The sequence below is a fragment of the Vipera berus genome (genome assembly GCF_964194415.1).
Source record: "Vipera berus genome assembly, chromosome: Z".
In the NCBI taxonomy this organism is placed as follows: domain Eukaryota; kingdom Metazoa; phylum Chordata; class Lepidosauria; order Squamata; family Viperidae; genus Vipera; species Vipera berus.
The window spans coordinates 31,856,929-31,879,089 of NC_138205.1; the positions used below are offsets into that span (position 1 = coordinate 31,856,929).

Below are 22,161 nucleotides of genomic sequence, written 5' to 3' on the forward strand. Positions count from 1 at the left end.
TGGATCCACATATTTTAGTTATACAGACAATCTGTGTCTGAATTGTTAACAGACAGATTGTTTGGATTGATAAACAGTGCTGGTAAATATAGTAGTGGGGTCAGCTTACTCTGCACATTTCATTGTTAACTGCCTTATTCTTTGGATCTAGAGGAGTATAGTTTTATTTCTTCAAGATAGCATATTTCCCTCTCTCAGTTGTTGCATTGTATAAGTAGAAAATTATTGTTGATGTTCAGCATATACCTGTTTAATCTCTATCTGTGGTCATATGGTAGACATGCTCAGCTTTGTCCTGACATTGTTCCCCCTGTTCACACACAAGGAAACAGCTTCTGTTTTATTGTAGGATAATAATTTAAAGACACCATTAGTTAGTATTCAGCCAAGACATCATAATCCAATGCAAACAACTGTTTCCTGCCTTTGAGGGAGCCTCTTTTATGTCCAGAATCTTAAAATGATTTTGAAAGAGAATGGAAACCCAATAAGCCTTCTACTTGTCTCTGTGCATTCTCAACTATTATATTGGAATTAGGTTACTGTCCATTAGTTTTAAACCTGGAACAAGATTTGTCTATTAAAGAAATATTTCTTTTTCCTTCAGGGATAGGCAGGGTTTTTCCCCCCAGATAGTAATAATTAAATTTACATTTCAGCTGTCTAAAAAGCTCCAATTCAGATGCCATTTGTAGAAACCAGATGAAATTTTACAAAACTTTCTTTAAAAGGTGATCAAGCCACTTTCTAAATATGATAAATTGATTGAAGTGGGTTGTTTTTGCATCTTCTCAAATAGAATTGAATATTGAATGTAGTCTCTCCATAAAAACAATTCCTGATTTACTATTGATTTTTGAGGAGAGAGAAAAGAATAGAGGGTTAGGCTCAATAGCCAAAATGATTCTTTCCAGATGTATAATTCTGTGAAATTGCTGGTTTTGGTGTTAGTGGTGTTTGGGATTGCAAAGAGTAGACCTGCAAGTTGCTTTACTTAACTTGAGAAGGCAGCTGAGGATTTTCTGAATTTCTAAGTTTTCTACCTTTTTTTAAACTAGGGAGGTAAAGGTAAAGGTTCCCCCTCACATGCGTGCTAGTCGTTTCAGACTCTAGGGGCTGGTGCTCATCTCCGTTTCAAAGCCGAAGAGCCAGCGCTTGTCCAAGGACGTCTCCGTGGTCATGTGGCCGGCATGACTAGACGCCAAAGGCGTATGGAACGCTGTTACCTTCCCACCGGAGTGGTCCCTATTTTTCTACTTGCATTTTTACGTGCTTTCGAACTGCTAGGTTGGCAGAAGCTGGGACGAGTAACAGGCGCTCACTCTGCTACACGGCACTCGGGATTCGACCCACCAAAATGCCGACCTTCTGATCGACAAGCTCAGCGTCCTAACCCACTGAGCCACCGTGTCCCTCAGGGTAGGGAACAGGATACCAAAAGGTTTCAACATGTGACATTAGGGAATGCATGAAATAGAAAATGATGTTTTGTTTTAAACCTGAGAAGATGCATCATGTTTTGGAAGGTTTGTCAAAGCATACTGGGTAGGCAGTAGATTGGCAGAAGCTCTTGGCTGTTCCAGGTTTTGCCTGAAACAAATCCTGGAGAGTCTTACAAAGTGAGTAGACCTTGTCCTTTTCTTCCATCCTCCTCTCCTTGGCTTGAATATTGGCCTGGCTGCCCATCTTCCCAGTGCCTTGCTTCTCCTCTTTCTCTTTAACCGTTGCATTTCCAGTGTCATTGGCTTTCAATACAACCTAGATATAGTTCTCAACTTTTAACTGGTTGCTTAGTGACCATTCAAAATTATGTCAGAACCTCCAAAAGGCATGGCCCAGTTCCGTAGTTCTGATATCCCCCCCATCGTCATGTGACTGCATTTTGGCCACGTGGCAACCAGCCTGCATTTCACAGCTCTTTGAGCATCTCAGAGTCACATGACCCTGATTTACAAAGTTTTTGCTGAAAGTCAGTTTACATCCAGTTTTCACCAAAAACCCCCCACCAAAAAGCCAAAAAAACCCCCAATAGCAAATGTTGGGTTTACTTAACAATCATAGCATTCACTTAACATGTGGCGACTCACTTTAGGCTCCATTACGGTTGTAAGTTGAGGACTACCTTGTATCAGTCAATTCTTCTATACATAGCTAGTTTGCCACCTGCAATGCACGAAGAATAGGCACACAAGCACCAAACAAAATTTATTTATTTATTTATTTTAATTCCATTTATATCCCACCCTTCTCCGAAGACTCAGGGCGGCTTACAAGCTTAGCAGTAGCCTTCATTCTATGTATATGCCTGCTTATTAGGGTTTTCAACCCCCCCCCCAAGCGGCATTATTACAAAGTCAGCTTAATTGCCCCCAACAAAATGAACTAGCAATTTAGGTTGTCAAGACTGGATTGTGTTTAGCATGTATAGATTTCCCTGACATTGTATGCCATATGCCAAATAAATAAATAAAATATATAAATCCTCCATACCTCTGATTTTCTTGGGGTTTTCCTCTCCCTACTTCTCTTTAGCCTTCAAGCACTACAATCAGTGCCTGTGGCTTTTTCCTACCTAACCCAGAAATATATCTTCCAGAACCCATATGATTTAGTCTAAAGGTAAAGGTAAAGGTTCCCCCACACATGCGTGCTAGTCGTTTCCAACTCTAGGGGCCGGTGCTCATCTCCGTTTCAAAGCTGAAGAGCCAGCGCTTGTCCAAGGATGTCTCCATGGTCATGTGACAGGTATGACTAGACGCCAAAGGTGCATGGAACGCTGTTACCTTCCCACCGTAGTGGTCCCTATTTTTCTACTTGCATTTTTACGTGCTTTTGAACTGCTAGGTTGGCAGAAGCTGGGACGAGTAACAGGCGCTCACTCTGTTATGCGGCACTCGGGATTCGAACTTCTGATCTACAAGCTCAGCGTCCTAACCCACTGAGCCACCGCGTCCCTCAATGATTTAGTCTAGGTGGCCCAAATTTACACCTTTCAGCTTGCCTCTAACCAAAGGCTTGGAAAATGTTCCGTGTCTATGGAAACTCAAAGAAAGTGATAACCACAACATGCTTTAAGCTATGGTATACTCTGGAGGTTGCAGAGGGTCTCTAAGAATTCTCATGGAAACTGATCTGAACTTCCTGTGCTAATGTACAGATTGGTGCTTTTCCACCCACACTTTCCCAATGTTCTAATACGTTTCTTGACTAAAAAACACAACCCCAAAATCCTGCCAGTCCATCACTGGAGAGAAAACACAAGAATATAGTAAGGAAGGCTTTTCATGCAGATTTTATAAAAGTCACAGAAAGTTATAGAAATAGGACAACACAGATTCTGCAAAAATGAATTGACTAATTCAGCCGTGTTCTTTGCATTAAATTATAGAAAATCAATTAATAATGATGATGATGACAGCAACATAGTAATAAAAGAAATACAAGTGTCAAATTCAATATGCTACAATTAAATCAAATGATTTGGTAAAAACAACTGTAAAGTCCATATGTTGTTTTAAAAAGAGGGGACAAAGATAGGTAAAAATGTGAAACTAAATCATTATAGTATTTTGTAAAAGTCTAACTGAGTGAGTTGCTTGTCTTATGCTATAGGTAAAATAAATCAAAGAAACAGGATCAGATTGCTTGGGAAATCTTCTTTGTTGCCATTTGTTGAATCACAGGGAATCAGGTGGCTTATAAATTTAGTAGCTTAGTTATTATTATTAATATCTTTTTAAGAGTTGTTATTGGCTTTCAGACATTAAGGATACATGTTAAACATCCATGCTGCATATTAGGCAGGATTGGTCCTTTTAATGTTGTTTGTTTGTTTGATTTATTGACTTTTGTACCATCAAGTTGTTTTCTTCCTATCCTGTTTCTTTCAAATCCATAGGGAATATCATAGCTTGCACAGTTCTGATCTTTCTATGTTGTATAATACTTTTGTGAAAATGAATTGGCTTCATTAGTCTGACAGTATGCAACTGTGTGTGGCAAAGATAATTAGCACTTATTTCAATAACACTGTCGATTACTGTCTTTTCCCTCAGGTGTCTTGCAGGATCTGTGCGTGTGCATGCATACATCTCTGACCAATGCAGTGTCCATTAGCCATACATATAAATAAAAGCTCCAATGTTGTTGTTTATTTTCCATGTACATACTAAGAGGAAATGTATGCCAACTGCAACAATTTTAAAATTACATTGTGAAAAAGACTGGGTAGGATTAGTTATTGAATTAATAACACATTAACATATCTTTAAGAAAACATATTAGATCATAGAGTGAATAATAGATTTATAGAACAGTATTATAGAGGTCACTGTGTCTACCTTTTGCTTAGGACTTTCTAAGTTTGACTTAAATATCCTTCAACAAAGTTTTCCAATTTGGCTCCTATGTTTTTTATTTATGAAATATTTGGAGATCAACTAAATAATCTGTATTCTAAGAACCATATTGTGAAGTCAGTTGAGTTTAATTTCAAGATACATTTTGAATATTGTAAGAGAAGGAACATGCTGTACCTGAGTTTGAAAAAGGGGGATTATTTCTGCTTTAACCTAAGTTTATTCTTGCTTCTTTTTTGCAGCAATTTTGGAAAGTTCTGGGAAGAACAGAACTGTGAGGGTAACCCAGTAACCAAATTTGTACAAAATGCTAAAATGAGGTTGAGTGGTTTCTAATTCAGGATATTGTGAAAAGTTCAGCTATTGTCACAGCATCTGTGAACCGTAGCGAATGTTAAATAGAAATAGTGGCTTCTTTGAGGTTAACATAATATAAAAACAGGGTGATTTAGGGTGTTTTTTTCCCCTGGGCATAAATTTTAGTGGTTTTCATGAGTCATCTATTGGGGGACCAAATGTTCACTTGTATAATATGTAATCTAGTTTTATATCTACTTAGAAATATGCAGCAGGGAAAAAAAGTAGTTGTGCGTAAGATTGACACCTTGAATATCCTCACTACAAGATATTCAAAAAGGCTGCCTATAACTAGCAAATTGCTTATCCCTGAATAGCTTCTGCTGCTATTTTATCTACAAAATCATTTTAAAGAAATACAGTCTGAAGTTTGACAATGAAAATTGTCTTCAAAATTGTGGTTTCAATTGTCACATTCCTGCCCGTGGTTTGTTTGTCTGTTTCTTCATTTTATACATATGTCCCCATCTCAAATTCATAATTCTAAGCAGCTAACATTGTTCTTGGCTTCCTTTTTAGAGCTGAGAGAAAGTGACTAGCCCAAGGTTACCCAACTTGCTTTGTGCTTAAGGCAGGACTAGAATTCATGGTCTTCCTTTTTCTAGCCTAATGTATAACCACTACACCAAACAGTTCACTGACAACAATTAAAAACTACATTATAAAAATCAAGAAACAATATAAAGCCCATACAAATAGAAACAGCAGCCAAAATATGAAAAACAACAGCAGTAATTAGTACAGGCACTGCATGGGTCTACCACACCTTCATACCCAAAGTCTGATTACATCACTCATTTAAATTTTTAGTCTGACTTTACTGATTACATAGGAAACCTAGTCTATAATGCTAGTGATGTTGTGTAGAATCACTAGAATTGCCATCATTGATATGTACACAATAGTGAAAGTGTTGGAAAATATCTCTGAAATGAAAATTACAAAACCAATGATAAAGTTTGTGTGCTGGACTCTGTTTACAATGTGGATACATGTATGGCCACAGCTGCTATTTTTCAGGTTGGATAGTCTGTTTTTATCTTTTCTCTCCCTGAAAAAGTTGAAGTCCACACATCTTAAAGTTGTTGAGGTTGGGAAACGCTTCCTTAAAATATTGTTACCTTGCATTATTAGAATCTTCATTCAGGTTCAGCTTCTCCTGTCTGGGAAGAGAAAATGGATATCTCAATTCTAATGCACATACAGCTAAATGCTAAGAGACCAATTTATGTGTGAAGAGCTCTTTGACATGCTGGTGTATCTCATTAAAAATATTTGAAGATAACGTCTTTTCTAATCTGAGAGCATGGGTGTTATTGAGAAATAAAGTTGATATCCACAACTCTGAAGGCTGGGAAAAATGTTGTAAAACATGGTTACGCTACCCAGAGATGATAGCAATTTATTCAGTACCCCTGAATAGATTTGGCATAATGACCCATTTATTTTGGTTATTTTCCTAAGCCTCCTTCTCATCCATTGTCCCTATGTTGTGTTTTGATTGGTCTTTTTTCCTGACAGACACCCCTATAAATAATATATCCTATGTTACAAGTACATAGTTTTTTCTTTCCCCTTACAAGCATGCTGAGTTGAAATTCAGACACCTTAAAGTTACCAACATTGAGAAACACTGCCCTAGATTGTGCAGTGGTGGGGGTTTCCTAAATGATGCTGTTTTTCTTTACAAATAGTAAAAGATAGGTGCATCTGTGTTTTAATACCTCAATCTATATCTACAGAAGCATGATATATTTAGAAGATATGTTGGAACTGCCAGAATTTTCATCAGGCAATAAGGTAAATGGAAGACTATGCCTGAGAATTCAGTCAATGTCACTTGGCATGAAATATTTGTGAGACAACCCGTTTCTAGCACTAGATCTTTTTAGCCCCAGTTTCTCTCTTTGCAAAAAACTTGTCAGCTTCTCTGAAAAATAGTCAAATTATATCAGTCATAGTAAACAGTTTTGACAATATTTAAACGTTTGCTTTACCCATCCTGGTTTAGTGTAACCTTAGATGCAAATCTCTTCTCCTGTTGCCACAGAAACGAGGATGTAATAGGGTGAGTGCTGGAGAAAGAGGGACCAGCATCTTAGCAGCTAACACTTTTCACTGTTAAAATACTGAATCAAGTGGTGCTCAGACAGAAATCAACTGAAATTGCTTTGTTAATGCCTCTATTGCACACTAACAGAAATTACTGTCACATTTCAAGAAAAGGGCTTGCTAGTATTATTTTTATGAAACTTCATATTACTGTTGAGCTGTCTCCTTTGACAGCTATTTCAGAATTTCCATTGGCTCCTTAGAATCTCAAAAGAAAGGTAGAGAACACAAAACAAGGGCAGTTATTACTGGTTTGACTAATTTTGTTGCCTGCTACAGTACACTTAGTTTGACACTTAGACATCAAGCATAGCACTTCTAAATTGTTGGATAATGGTCCCCTGCCATGAAGGGACTATAGATCAGATGTATAGTAGATATTTTGAATGCAGAGTCTCAAATCCAGTGTCTTGTTTTCATAATTAAAAGGATGAAATAGCAGGCGATCAGAAAATCCTTTGCCGAGCTATGCTAAGAGTTGTGATTCAGCAGATGTTGAGGGTCACTTGTTTTCCATCTCTAAAATACAATATACTATGCTAGATAAACTGAAAGTGTAACCATTCCTATACTCTTTCCTTTTAATATAAGCCACTAGGTCTATCCTCACTCTTATTACTTTGACAAGATTAAAGGCTGTGGTCTATGAAGAATTAAGTTGATGTAGCTAATCCCTATGAGGAAGGTATTTTAGGGTGATGTGGAAAATTATTGACTTTACCCTTAAAAATAAAAGATTGAGCCAGGTCAAATTTGATTTGAGATGAGATAGAGGCTGACCCAAGGAGAATGTTTAGTTAAAGGTGCATTTTTCCTTCTTTCCTCCTTCATGCCATGTCAATGCCTGTCAACATGGTCTTGAACAATTGATGTAGAATATCAGCATGCCTTCTACTGTACATGCTCACATATATGTTACTAAAGACTTCTCATATAAAATGGAATGCTTTGGCTAAGATTATATAATGCCATGTTTCACTGGCTTGGGAAATTTTGAAAAGTGAGATAATAAAGGCCCAGTCTAGTACAATACCAACAAAGAAGAAAAATAACAGCTCTCAAAAGAAACCAGCATGGCTGCATAAAGAACTCTCTGATAAATTGAAAGATAAAAAGGACAAGTATAAGAATTGGAAAGAGGGGCACATAACTAAGTCAGAATATCAGCAAATAGCCCGTGCCTGCAAAGATGAAGTGAGGAAAGCTAAGGCTCAAAATGAACTAAGGCTTGCGACCAAAGTCAAAAATAACAAAAAATGCTTCTTTCAACATATAAAAAACAAGAAAAAAGTTAAGGAAATGATTGGTCCATTAGTGGGGGAAAGTGGCAAGAAGGTGACAAGCAATAGGGAGAAAGCAGAACTATTTAACTCGTTTTTTGCATCTGTCTTTACACAAAGGGAAAAAACAGTCCAACCTACCCAAACCAGTGCCATAAAAAACAGAATAGAAACGCAAGTTAAGATAGGCAAGAAAATGGTAAGTGAGCACCTGTGCAGCCTAGACGAGTTCAAATCACCAGGACCAGATGGATTACACCCCAAGGTTCTCAAGGAACTGGCAGACGTGATCTCAGAACCACTGAACTATATTTTTCAAAGATCCTGGAGCACTGGGGAACTACCAGAGGACTGGAAGAGAGCTGATGTAGTTCCCATCTTCAAAAAAGGGGAAAAAATAGATCCAGGAAACTACAGACCTATCAGCCTGACCTCAATACCTGGGAAGATTCTGGAAAAGATAAGCAAACAACAAATCAGCAAACACCTTGATGCAAACAAAATCATCACTAAAAGTCAACATGGGTTTGTCAAAAACAGATCATGCCAGACAAATCTTATTACATTCTTTGACCAAGTGACAAAACTAGTGGACCAGAGGAATGCTGTAGATATAATTTACTTGGACTTCAGTAAGGCATTTGATAAAGTAGATCACAACGTACTACTTGATAAGATAGAAAAATGTGGGTTAGATAGCATTACCACCAGATGGATTTGTAGCTGGCTGACAGGCCGTACTCAGTGTGTGGTCCTCAATGGAACCGCATCTACATGGAAGGAAGTGTGTAGTGGGGTGCCCCAGGGCTCTGTTCTGGGCCCAGTGCTCTTCAATATCTTCATTAATGATTTGGATGAGGGGATAGATGGGGAACTCATCAAATTTGCAGATGACACCAAGCTGGCAGGAATAGCCAATACTCCAGAAGATAGGCTTAAGATACAGAAGGATCTGGACAGACTCGAACACTGGGCACTATCTAACAAAATGAAATTCAATGGTGAAAAAAGTAAGGTTCTACATTTAGGCAGGAAAAATCAAATGCATAGGTATAGTATAGGTGGTACCTTGCTCAATAGTAGTAACTGTGAGAGGGATCTCGGAGTCTTAGTAGACAATCACTTCAATATGAGCCAGCAGTGTGCTGCAGCTGCCAAAAAAGCCAACACAGTGCTAGGCTGCATTAACAGAGGGATAGAATCAAGATCAAATGAAGTACTAATACCACTTTACAATGCCTTGGTAAGGCCACACTTGGAATACTGCATCCAGTTTTGGTCACCATGATGTAAAAAAGATGTCGAGACTCTAGAAAGGGTACAGAGAAGAGCAACAAAGATGATTAGGGGGCTGGAGGCTAAAACATATAGGGGACGGTTGCTGGAATTGGGTATGTGTAGTTTAATGAAGAGAAGGGTGAGGGGTGACATGATAGCAGTGTTCCAATATCTCAGGGGCTACCACAAAGAAGAGGGAGTCAAGCTATTCTCCAAAGCACCTGAAAGCAGGACAAGAAGCAACGGATGGAAACTAGTCAAGTAGAGAAGCAACCTAGAACTAAGGAGAAACTTCCTGACAGTTAGAACAATTAACCAGTGGAACAACCTGCCTCCAGAGGTGGTGAATGCTCCAACACTGGAGGTTTTTAAGAAGAGACTGGACAGCCATTTGCCTGAAATGGTATAAGGTTTCCTGCCTGAGCAGGGGGTTGGACTAGATGACCTCCAAGGTCCCTTCCAACTTTATTATTATTATTATTATTATTATTATTATTATTATTATTATTATTATTATTATTATTATTATTATTATTATTATTATTATTACTATTATTATTATTATTATTATTATTATTATTATTATTATTATTATTATTATTATTATTATTATTATTATTATTTCCACTAGAATGGAAGTTTAAGCACATTTTGCTTACCCAAAGATAATAAAAGAGGAGGAAAGGCACTGAAATGAATGAGGGAGAGTTGGACCCCCATGCATGTTGGAAAGTCAAACAAAAGTCAACCCAAACAAAACAATATAATGGAGAAAGAATGGTGGAAAATGAGAGACACAGACCTTGCCCCAGCAAAATTCTATGGACTCCCCAAGATACACAAAATAGGAGTCCCCCTCAGACCTTCTGTAGCACTACAAGACACCTCTACATACTGTATATCTGGCTAAATGGCTGGCACAACATCTAAGCTTCCTGACCCAACGACTGAATAGCACAGTCACATCATCCACAACATTTCTGACAAAACTACAAAGCTTAAATGTGGCTCCTAATGCATGTGAAGTAATAGATAGAAAACCAGAAGAAGAATACAACACAGATGAGAACAACCTAACAAGCATACAAATCATGAGGCTACTCCAATACTGTGAACACACCTTTTTCACATTCAAAAGAGAAATGTATGAAGAAATAAAAGGGACATTTATGGGATCCCCAATATCAGGAGTCATTGCAGAAACAGTCCTGTGTGAACTAGAACACCATGAATTTCAGAACTACACATCCAAATTTTGGTGCTGCTGTGTGGATGACATGTTTGTCATCATCAAACAAAATCCACTGAAAGACTTTCATGCCATACAGAACTTCATCTTCCTGGAATACAGTTCACAACAGAGGAATAAATAGCTAGACAATTATTGGTTTTAGATGTACTTGTCAACAGACAAATAGACAGAAGCCTAGAAACTGCAGTTTATTGCAAGGCCACAAACATCCCACGCATTCTGAATTTCAACAGCAACAATTTCAACAACCATTGTCAAACAAAAATATTGAATCAGAACATTATACAGCACACTGAAGCACCCTGCAAGCCAAGCAGCTGGAGAGCAGGTACCTACATGAACAATTCAGGCAAAATGGGTATGCACAGTCATTTGTTACAAGATGTCTGCACAACCTGGTGGGGAAAGGACGAAACAAGGCAGAAGACTAACTACATGGCATAGCCTGCCATACATCAAAAACATTTCAGAAGCAGTAGAGTGCAGCTTCTGAGATCTGCAAGTGAGCATCGCATACCACACAGAGGCTACCATATGAGGACGAATTATGCACTGGAATGATTGCTTGGAGGTCAGAGATACTTCCAATGTGATCTATTGGATCCCCTGCATGAATTGCCCCTGTGACTATGTAGGACAGACGGGGAGAAAGTTAACCATCAAATTGCAAGAACAGAAGTGAGTGGTCAGTCAAGGAGACCCAAACTCATTGGTAGCCTCACATTGCAACAGACAGGAACATACATTCAATTTTGCAGTTACTGAGATCATTGGATGAGCAGGCACAAAACAGTAAGGGAGGTGAAGCTTGGGAAACAGGACCCTCACCAATCAACAGGAGTGCTGATTTACCTCCAGTTTATCAAGTACTTAGGAGGTTGGGGCTTGGCAGCACAAGGAAACAACAGCCAATCAACACACCAATCTATATCTAAAAAGCTACACACAACAACCACCATATAAATATCACACAGAAAACAGCCCAGAGCAAAACAGAGAAGTTCCCTGAAGATAGACTCTATCATGTGTCCAGAAGCTCAGAAGACAAAAACCTCTGGTCCCAGTGACTAACTCAGATTGAATGTTGGAAAGTATCCTTTTTCAAGGGCATTTCTGGAATGTCCATCAACTGTGCAGAATATGATGGTCAATCAGCTCAGGGATAGTCTAGAAATGCTCTTTGAAAAAGGAGTATTTTTCAATATTTGTCAGACTGCACTTAGGATTCCTCCATCTTTTTCTTGTTCACCCAAAGATAGCTAGTAACCTCATTTTCCATGTGAAAGGAAACAAAAGGTGTGATGTTTATATGCAATAAAACCACCTGATACAGTCTGTGTACTTCTTTGCATGAAGTTTGTTTAGGAAAATAGAAAAGTTTGTTTAGGAAAACCAACATTAGTTCTGTTGCTTACCAAGGGTTGGTGAATATTCTGTGTATGACTCTGACATAAATGTAGCATATTCTTTAATTATTTCTTGGATAAAAGTGTCTTTCCAGTTTAAAACTAGTTTCATCTGAATTCTTGCATTCTTTCATATACATGGCGTTTGGGAATCCATTTATCACTATATGCGATTTATCACTAAATTTTAAATTTCTTGTGGAAATGTGATCCTGAGGGCCTAGACATGTTGAACACACCAAGGTTAGTCATTGAAAAATAGGCTGTGTTCAGCAGGTGGCAATTCTCAGATAATACACGAGGGTATTGTTAGCTTCCCTTCTTTGTGCCTCTGTAATTATCCCCAAGACCTTAGGTGATGCTTTGTGATGTCCTTCAATGCCTTAGGGATAATTACACTGACAACCATCTGTTGTTCATTAGAGAAATACCCCTCTTCTCTTGCCCCTCCTTATCTTCTTCCTTAGAAAAAATTATTATGCCTTATATAATAATAATAATAATAATAATAATAATAATAATAATAATAACAACAACAACAACAACAACAACAACAACAACAACAACAACAACAACAACAATAATAATAAAGTTGGAAGGGACCTTGGAGGTCATCTAGTCCAACCCCCTGCTCAGGAAGAAAACCCTATACCATTTCAGGCAAATGGTTGTCCAGTCTCTTCTTAAAAACCTCCAGTGTTGGAGCATTCACCACCTCTGGAGGCAGGTTGTTCCACTGGTTAATTGTTCTAACTGTCAGGAAGTTTCTCCTTAGTTCTAGGTTGCTTCTCTCCTTGACTAGTTTCCATCCGTTGCTTCTTGTCCTGCTTTCAGGTGCTTTGGAGAATAGCTTGACTCCCTCTTCTTTTTGGCAGCCCCTGAGATATTGGAACACTGCTATCATGTCACCCCTCGTTCTTCTCTTCGTTAAACTACACATACCCAATTCCAGCAACCCTTCCCTATATGTTTTAGCCTCCAGCCCCCTAATCATCTTTGTTGCTCTTCTCTGTACCCTTTCTAGAGTCTCGACATCTTTTTTACATCGTGGTGACCAAAACTGGATGCACTATTCCAAATGTGGCCTTACCAAAGCATTGTAAAGTGGTATTAGTACTTCACTTGATCTTGATTCTATCCCTCTGTTAATGCAGCCTAGCACTGTGTTGAATGTGAAGAAAGGGAAAGACAGGATGAGACTAACTGGCAAATGCAGTTAGTTTTCTCTGAAGCTGGGATTATGAGATCTGGTCTGTGTATGGAAATGAATGTGGTGCAGGACCTGTCATTCCCCTAGAACATGATTATGTAATATTTGGCTTGCCTGGGCCACATTGAGTGAAACTGAATTGTCTTGGGCTACATATAAAACATATAATATAGTTAATATATATGAGTTACATATTAATGTTAAAAGTTTATGATCTTATGAGGCCACATGACTACCTGTGGCATGCAAGCATGGGTTGGATCTGCCTGCCCTAAAAGGAATGGACCAGTTTTCTAGACCAGGGGTCCCCAAACATCCCCCCCGGTCCATGGACTGGCACTGGTCCACGCAAACAAGCAAAGCCCCTTCCGCAGGATGCAGGCAGCATGCGAAACCGTGCCCCCTCCAGTCCCCAGAAAAACCTCTCTACATGGAACCAATCCCTGGTGCCCAAAAAGCTGTTCTAGCCAGCAGTGAGCAGAGGCAAAGTATAGAATGATACATAACATCTGGCCTGTGCTTTGCATCATAGCTAATGTGTTGCTCTCATATTCAGCAGAGAATTCTATTCTGTCGTCAGAGTTGAAGTAAAATCAACTAGCAATCTGCTTCACTTGGGTAGATAAAACTAGGAAAAACACCATTTATCCTTTATCTCAGTCAGGGTACTGAGGCAAAATATAAAATTTAGTGGTTTTATTTTATTTTTTTATTATATTTTTATTAACCATTTTTAAGAATGGAGAAAAGAGAAGAAAAAGAAAAAGATGGGAAATAAAGTGAATAATTAGGGAATTGGTTGTTGTTGTTAGCTGCGAAGTCGTGTCCGACCCATCGCGACCCTATGGACACTGTTCCTCCAGGCCTTCCTGTCCTCTACCATCTTCTGGAGTCCATTTAAGCTCATGCCTACTGCTTCAGTGACTCCATCCAGCCACCTCATTCTCTGTCGTCACCTTCTTCTATTGCCCTCAATCTTTCCCAGCATTAGGCTCTTCTCCAGTGAGTCCTTCCTTCTCATTAGGTGGCCAAAGTATTTGAGTTTTAGCTTCAGGATCTGGCCTTCTAAAGAGCACTCAGGGTTGATCTCCTCCAGGACTGACCGGTTTGATCGGCTTGCAGTCCAAGGGACTCGCAGGAGTCTTCTCCAGCACCACAGTTCAAAGGCCTCAATTCTTTGGTGCTCGGCATTTCTTATGGTCCAACTTTCACAGCCATACATTGCAACTGGGAAGACCATAGCCTTGACTATACGCACTTTTGTTGACAGGGTGATGTCTCTGCTTTTTAGTGTGCTGTCTAGATTTGTCATGGCTTTCCTCCCGAGGAGCAAGCGTCTTTTAATTTCTTGGCTACAGTCTCCAACTGCAGTGATCTTGAAGCCCAGGAAAATAAAATCTGTCACTACCTCCATTTCTTCCCCATCTATTTGCCAGGAATTGAGAGGGCCAGATGGTGCCTTAAAAAATAAGCATCTTTAATGTTCTTTTAAACTTTAAAATGTTCTTTAACATAGTCAATGAAGCAGAAGTGGATGTTTTTCTGGAACTCCCTAGCTTTCTCCATGATCCAGCGTATGTTGGCAATTTGATCTCTAGTCAGTGACCACCTCATTGTGATTATCAGGGATGTTAAGCTCATTCTTGTATAATTCTTCTGTGTAATTTTGCCACCTCTTCTTAATCTCTTCTGCCTCTGTTAGGTCCCTGCCGTTTTGGTCCTTTCTCATGCTCATTTTGTCACCTCTACTGTATATTCAACAGGGATATGATTTAATTCATACCTGAGTGGCCTAGTGCTTTCCCCTACTTTCTTCAGTTTAAGCCTAAACTTTTCAATGAGAAGCTCATGGTCTGAGCCACAGTCAGCTCCTGATCTTGTTTTTACTGACTGTATAGAGGTTCTCCATCTTTGGCTGCAGAGCACATAGTCAATCTGATTTCTGTGTTGACCGTCTGGTGATGTCTACGTGTAGAGCCGTCTCTTGGGTTGTTGGAAAAGAGTGTTTGCTTCAACCATTGTATTCTCTTGACAAATTCTATCAACCTGTGCCCTGCTTCATTTTGTACTCTAAGGCCAAACTTCCCTGTTATTCCAGTTATCTTTTGGCTTCCTACTTTAGCATTCCAATCCCCCATGATGATAAGGACATCACTTTTTGGTGTTAGTTCTATAAGGTGCTGTAGGGCTTCATAGAACCGGTCAATTTCATCCTCTTCAGCATTGGTGGTTGGGGCATAGACTTGGACTACTATAATATTGAATGGTTTGCCTCCGATTTGAACTGAGATCATTCTTTCATTTTAAGGACTGTATCCCAGTATTGCTTTTCCTACTCTTTTATTGACTATGAAGGCTACTCCATTTCTTCTGAGGGATTCTTGCCCGCAGTAGTATACCTGATGGTCATCTGAATTAAATTCACCCATTCCTGTCCATTTTAGTTCGCTGATACCTAAGATGTCAATGTTCAGTCTTGTCATCTCTTGTTTGACCACATCCAGTTTTCCTTGATTCATGGATCTTACATTCCAGGTTCCTATGGAGAAAAAATCTTTACAGCATCGGACTTTCCTTTCATCACCAGACACATCCACAGCTGAGCGTCCTTTCGGCTTTGGCCCAGTCGCTTCATTCTTTCTGGCGCTACTAGTACTAGCCCTCTGCTCTTCCCCAGTAGCATATTGGACGCCTTCCGACCTGAGGGGCTCATCTTCCAGCATCATATCATTTTGCCTTTTGGTACTGTCCATAGGGTTTTCATGGCAAAGATACTGGAGTGAGTTGCCATTTCCTTCTCCAGTGGATCACGTTTTGTCAGAACTCTCTGCTATGACCTTTCCGTCTTGGGTGGCCCTGCACAGCATAGCTCATAGCTTCATTGAATTATGCAAGCCCCTTCATCACAACAAGGCAGTAATCCATGAAGGGGAAATGGGGAATTTACAGATATAAAATCAGATAGAAATCTTCAGTTATTTAATTAGTGTTAAATAACTGAATAGGTTGCATTATTTTAAAAACACATTGATTCAAGTAATACACAGCTGTATCTAAATGTTATAATCAACACAGTGTGATTCATAGGTAGGAACTATAGTACATCCCATTTGAGCAGTTGAAAATCTATCCTCATTTAATAGATCATTGAAGATCAGAATATTAAGATTTCATGTCAAGTGAAATCCAAATTTTAGATGTGGCACAAGCTAATAAAAAGTTAAGCCCTGCAAAAGATTTACTATTTAACTATGAATATCTGTACATCTAATTCAAATATGAATTTTGAACATCCAGGTGAATTTTCATAACTTAATTTATGAATCTTCTGCAGAAAGAATTGAATATATTTTCAATAGGAAATGTAAAGTATCCTTGCAGCAGTTGCTGTGTGGAAAGTTAATTTGGTATATTTTGTGGGAATGTGAGATTTAGTAATATATAATAAAAGGAATAAAAAGGAAATTCAGCTTTTAGAATTTGTTTCATTCTGTTAGAAATTATTTTCCAAAATGTTTGAGCTTTACAACATCGCTACCTAATATGGAAAAAAGATCCAACCATTTCCAACAATTTTTAGCAAATAATCTGTCCAGCTTAGTAATCGGTAATGGAATTATATATGCCAGCAGCAAAACATTTTATTCCGCTTTTCTTTAAGTGTAATAGATTTCTTCCACTGAAATTGTTACAATTGCATTGCAATTATGTCTAAATTCTTGTTTGGTTTTTAACTTGTTGGTTTCTGAGTCATATTTCACAAACAGTTTATAAAAAGAGCCAAAAAAATCTCTGAATTTGTTTTATAAGAGATTCAAATTCTATGTTTCTTTGGGTTTCTGCATTCTTTAACACTATTTCATTCATTTGAAGATTTTGAAACTGTGTGTGTGATTCTGATAATTCTGCAGATTAAAAAGATTTCGTATTTGGTTTATTGATGAATGTATGTAATGAATGTAACAATGTGATTTGTTACCTTTCCAGTGAGAAAATTTGTGTTATCCTTTTTGTGAGAATATTGAGGCAAAAGGTGAAATTGTGGACTGATTCTTTTTTTTTTAATTTATCCCAGACTTTAGATATACTGCTTATTATTGCATAATCTTTTATAAGCTGTTTATTTCTGTTTCTATCACTTCAATGAAATATAAATGTCCATTTCATACCTGTGACTTTTAGGCAATTGATGCAAGAGTTGCTCATACACATTTTTAAAACATTCTCTCTGCAAAAAACCAGCACTATATATTTACACAGCAAGCGTAAGATTTACCATTCTCCTTCATGTCTGCAGTAGAAAATTTAAAAAGATGAGACTGATTCCCTGTTGCCTGGATTGGTCTGATTTATGTGGCATTACTTTTTGTCAACTCTTAGCAACCACATAGATTTTTTCCCATGATGATGTATCAGTAACCGGTTCTTTCAGGTCCCCTGACAATATACTCATTGCCTTGCTGCTGATTATCCTCTTTTTTTTCCAACTTTCTAAGCCGTAGAATATTCTCTAGAGAAATAAGTCTTTGCATGATATGTCTGAAGTAGGATAATTTGAGCCTGTTCATTTGTGTCCCAAGTGAGAATTCTGGGTTGATTGTTCACTAAGCCATTTGTTTATTTTCTTGGATGTCCATAGTATTCTCAGGAATCTTCTTCAACAGCAAAGTTCAACAGTGTCAGTACTCTTCCTATCCTGCTTCCAAAGTCCATCATTGGATTTTATTACTTCACACTGCTGCAAGGGAAAGACAGGATTAATACCTCCATACTTTAAAACTTCCCTGAAGAAAATAAGCAGACAATAGAGTATGTTAAAGTATACAAACGTTTGTGTTGAAATGTATATTCAAAAAGATGAGAGCACACTGCATCTACTAACAAACAATGTTTGCTTAGGGGCAGAGGAGCAAGAGAATTTTGTTGACAATGAAGTGACTGGCACAATACTTGGCCTGAGAAGTTTGCTCACTGACACCTTCCTTAATCCCTTAAATTTCTCCCAGTCTCTGGAAAGCAGAATGAGTCAACTCACCATGGCCATCTCAGTGCTGCCTTTTTTCCATGGCCAACTCACTATGGGACACAGGGTGAGTTGTCCTGTGGTGAGATGATCACCCCAGGTTGGCTACAGTGAGATGACTGTGGCGGCATGTACATGGTCCTAGAGCTTCTGAGGAGATAGAAATTTTTGTAAGTTGAGTGCTAAGATATACCTGCTAACTTTTTTAATGTCTTTAGAATGATAAGGGACTCATGATGGGTTCTGGGACACATTCAGAGTATAATAACTTGCCAAAATCTTATGCTTTGTTTGCTGTGTGCTAGCTTTCCTGTTAATTTTTATAATGTTTGAAAAAATGAGACATGAAGCCCAATGTGCATTCTGGAAATTATATATGGACATAGTGATGCTGAAGAACATTGCTTGGAATAGGCAAAAAAACCAACTTTGATTTATTGTCCAAAGTGGTTTCTTTATTTTTTTTTATAAAATGCTACCTGATTTTTTGTTTCTTTCCACTGTCTTTGTTATTCTGCTTGCAATATTAAGAACAAATAGACTTTCAGGGAGAGAAACAAATAAGATAAGATTAGCAACAGATGAACCCCTGGAAGAGCTTCAGTAATTAATATTTGTCTTTAGATATGACTAATGCTGAGTTTTTAAAAATAATTTCCCCTTGTAACTTTGGAAGACTTTCTGCCCTGTTGATTGACTGAGAATAAAATCTTAGTTATTAAATCCTGTATAGATGAATTTATGAAATGGAGATGAGGCCAATGCCTGTGGCACTCTGCCAGTGTTAATCAGCATATTGGGATTGCTTGCCTTAGTTTCTGTCCTGGATATGCTGATAAGAGGAGGGAATGTCAGTTTGACCTAATTCTTGCAAAAGAAGTAGAATATCAAAGGACTTTGTCCCTCTAGCTTTGGTTATATCTCCCATCTAAATCATTCAGCATTGGCTGGAAAAGAACAAATTCAAGTGGACAGCTTATACATTGAATATAATCTATATACAGTATCTTTGTGGGTTGGACAATATGCTGTAGAGCAGCTTGACTAAATCACTGTGCTGAGTTGTTTATACTTCAGTGATCAAGTGTACCCAACCATTTCCAATGGAGCAATTCAAAATGTGAGCCTGATCAAATGCAGAATGCAAAGGCAAATTGCATGACATAATAGCAAAATCATGGTTGTTCTTAAACTCGCTTAAAGTAGTTTAATGAAATAGCTTCAGCAAACACACAGTTTTTTCTGGCAGCAGAAGTTAAGAGAGCAGGTTGAGATGAACTATAGTCATATATATTGAGCAAGAATGTTAGGTTTTCAGTCTTTTGGCTGCTAATTTAATTAGAAAAAAACATGATTTTTAGAGACAGCGAAATGCAACAGTGAGATTAGACTGAGATTAGCAAGGAAGAAGTTCAGATCTTCATTCAATAGGGAATTTATTTTGTAATCTAAACACAAAGGCATCTGTCTCTGCAGCAGTTCTTGAAGTGACCCTGTAGTATTTGAGACTCATTCTGGAAAAATGTCAAGAAAATAAGTTCAATTTCTTTGAAAAATCCTAAAGTGCTGCTGGGAGAAAAAAAGATTATCACAAATTGCTTTCTTTTTTAGTACTGCTGATAGCATTTCTGGACGATGCTATTGACTTGTAACTTGTAAGAAGAGACCTCAGTTTTTGTGAATGAATTACTGATATATATTTATAAAAATTGTATATTTCCTCCTTCCCTCCATGTATATTTCTCAGAATTCTTTCCATTTTCGCTTTGTTTTTCATTGCCACGTGGTTTCACCTCTGTTCTGCATGTACAAGATGTGTTACTTTTCATCTGCTGCTTTTCTATCTCTTGAAAGGCTAGAGCGGATAAATTAACACTGTTTTCATTATTTTTATTTTAATGAGACTAATGTTAGTGCTGTCATTTCTCTACACAGCTATGCAACAGGTCCTGGACAACCTCAGTGATCTCCCCAATTCCATGGGAGCTGGAGATTTGGATCTCATCTTTCTCCGTGGCCTCATGGAGAGTCCAATAGTAAGGTCATTGGCTAAGGTACAGTTAAATGGGTAGTCAGGGATGGGATTGTAGCTGAGCAAAACCTGCACCTTCAGTTCCACTTGCTTCTACTACATCACTTACTGTTACTTGGTCTTGCCCACAACATATTTTTCCAAAATAGTTTAGTTAACAATTTCCTCTGTTCCTTTGTCCCTCCTCTATGCTTCCTTCCTCATGAATACATTTGTATCTTATATTCATTCAAAAACCCCCAACAATAACCAAGTTCATTCCACTTTGTTTATGAAAAGAATTGTTAATTTTAATAACTGTTTACTGAAAAAAAATCACCATTTATAGCTGCAGAATCTACCAAACAGGAAAATGTGAATAACAAAAAAAAGAAAGCTGTTCTTTGCAACAAAAAGTTATAATCTACTGTCCATATACAAAAGCTTAAAGAATCCTGGATGATCCCAGATTGGTGATTCTGCAGTACCTCCTTTCATCTTCTCTCCTGGGAAATTACTGTAATGTTTCAGAAATTCTTCCTAATTTTATCTAAAAGTTTTCTTCATACTAAGAACGAGTTCTGATTCTTGTTTGCCTTTTAATACTTGTTCAATCACTTCTTTCTGTTCCTGGTATCTTCAACACTTACCATTAGATTCCCAGCATTTACTAGCATAAAATTTTTTATTTGTAACTTTTCCTAGAAAAACATGAACTCAAAATCTGGTGGGATGCTACATCTAAGCTGCATCACTTCAGTTTTGTTGGTTTGCCATTGCCTTCTGCTGGGGTCTGTTTTAGACTTAGTTTATTTTATAGCCTGTGATTTCTTGATGGGCCCCCCACCAAGTACTAACCAAATCTTAGTTTTTTGAGATCAGCAAAGGTCATTTGTTATGGTTGTTTTTAGTCCATCCTGTTTTGTTTTATGTTTAACAGTTTTAACTGTATGTCTTCTAAAATGTCTAGAGTCTATTGGAGTTGGGTGGCTATGGTACATTTCATAAATTGTCATTTTCCTCTTCCACCATCCTGAATGTTGGCTCATGATTGATGAAGTGATTGTGTGTCATCATTTTTTATCCTTAGCAACCACAAAGGTAAATTTTCTCTGTGACAATCCATTCTTTACACGGTCTCCCAAGTCTTCTAATGGTGTGCTCTTCACACTGTAACTGGCCCATCCACCTTGCTGCTGTCCATCCACTTCTCTTTCTTTCTATTTTGCTGAGCATTAGTGAGAGCTAGGTCTTCACGAAATGTGTCTGAAGTAGAGTCATTGGAAAGTGTTATTTTGTACCTTGAGTGAGAACTCTGAATCTCAGTTTGCTGTCAGTATTACAACTAAGATTAGAATGGGAATTTACAAACGTCAGTATATTGCTAACTACAGTTTTCAGCACTTTTCACCATTAAACAGGCTAGTTGGGGTTGCTGGGAGTTACAGTTTAGCAACATCGGGAGAGCTAGTAGTTCTCTACTTCCAAACCTAAGATAAAACTTCAAGCAAACTGGAAGACTCCTGCCCCAAAGATACAACTAGAAAGAAATTGTTTCCTCTCCCTCTTTTTTCATTATTCATTTCTGCCCCTCTTGTTTCCACTAATTAATGTCTCCAGTTTTGCACTTGTTAGAACCCATAGGAAATACAATATAATGAAAGAAAAATAAATTCATAGAAATAACGCATGGTGAAAGGCAAGCAGCAGTTCATGTGTTGCTGGTCTTTGAAGGAAAGGGCCGTTAAATGTGACTAAATTCGCTTAAACAGACCAATAAGTGTCTCAACAAGGAATTATATTCGCAATACAATGCCTGTCCCAGAACAAGTAATGAGGCCATATGCTATTTCCACCAAGGCTTCCAATTCCTG

General features: G+C 38.0%; 1 protein-coding gene across 1 annotated transcript in view; it reads left to right on the forward strand.

Moving 5' to 3' along the window:
- Positions 1-22,161, forward strand: part of LOC308677906 (MAGUK p55 subfamily member 2) — a 78,506-nt gene that overhangs the window by 14,500 nt on the left and 41,845 nt on the right. The window contains exon 3 of the mRNA XM_081344608.1: positions 20,212-20,330. Coding sequence (XP_081200734.1) covers positions 20,212-20,330 — 119 coding nt within the window. The remainder of the gene's footprint in view (positions 1-20,211; positions 20,331-22,161) is intronic.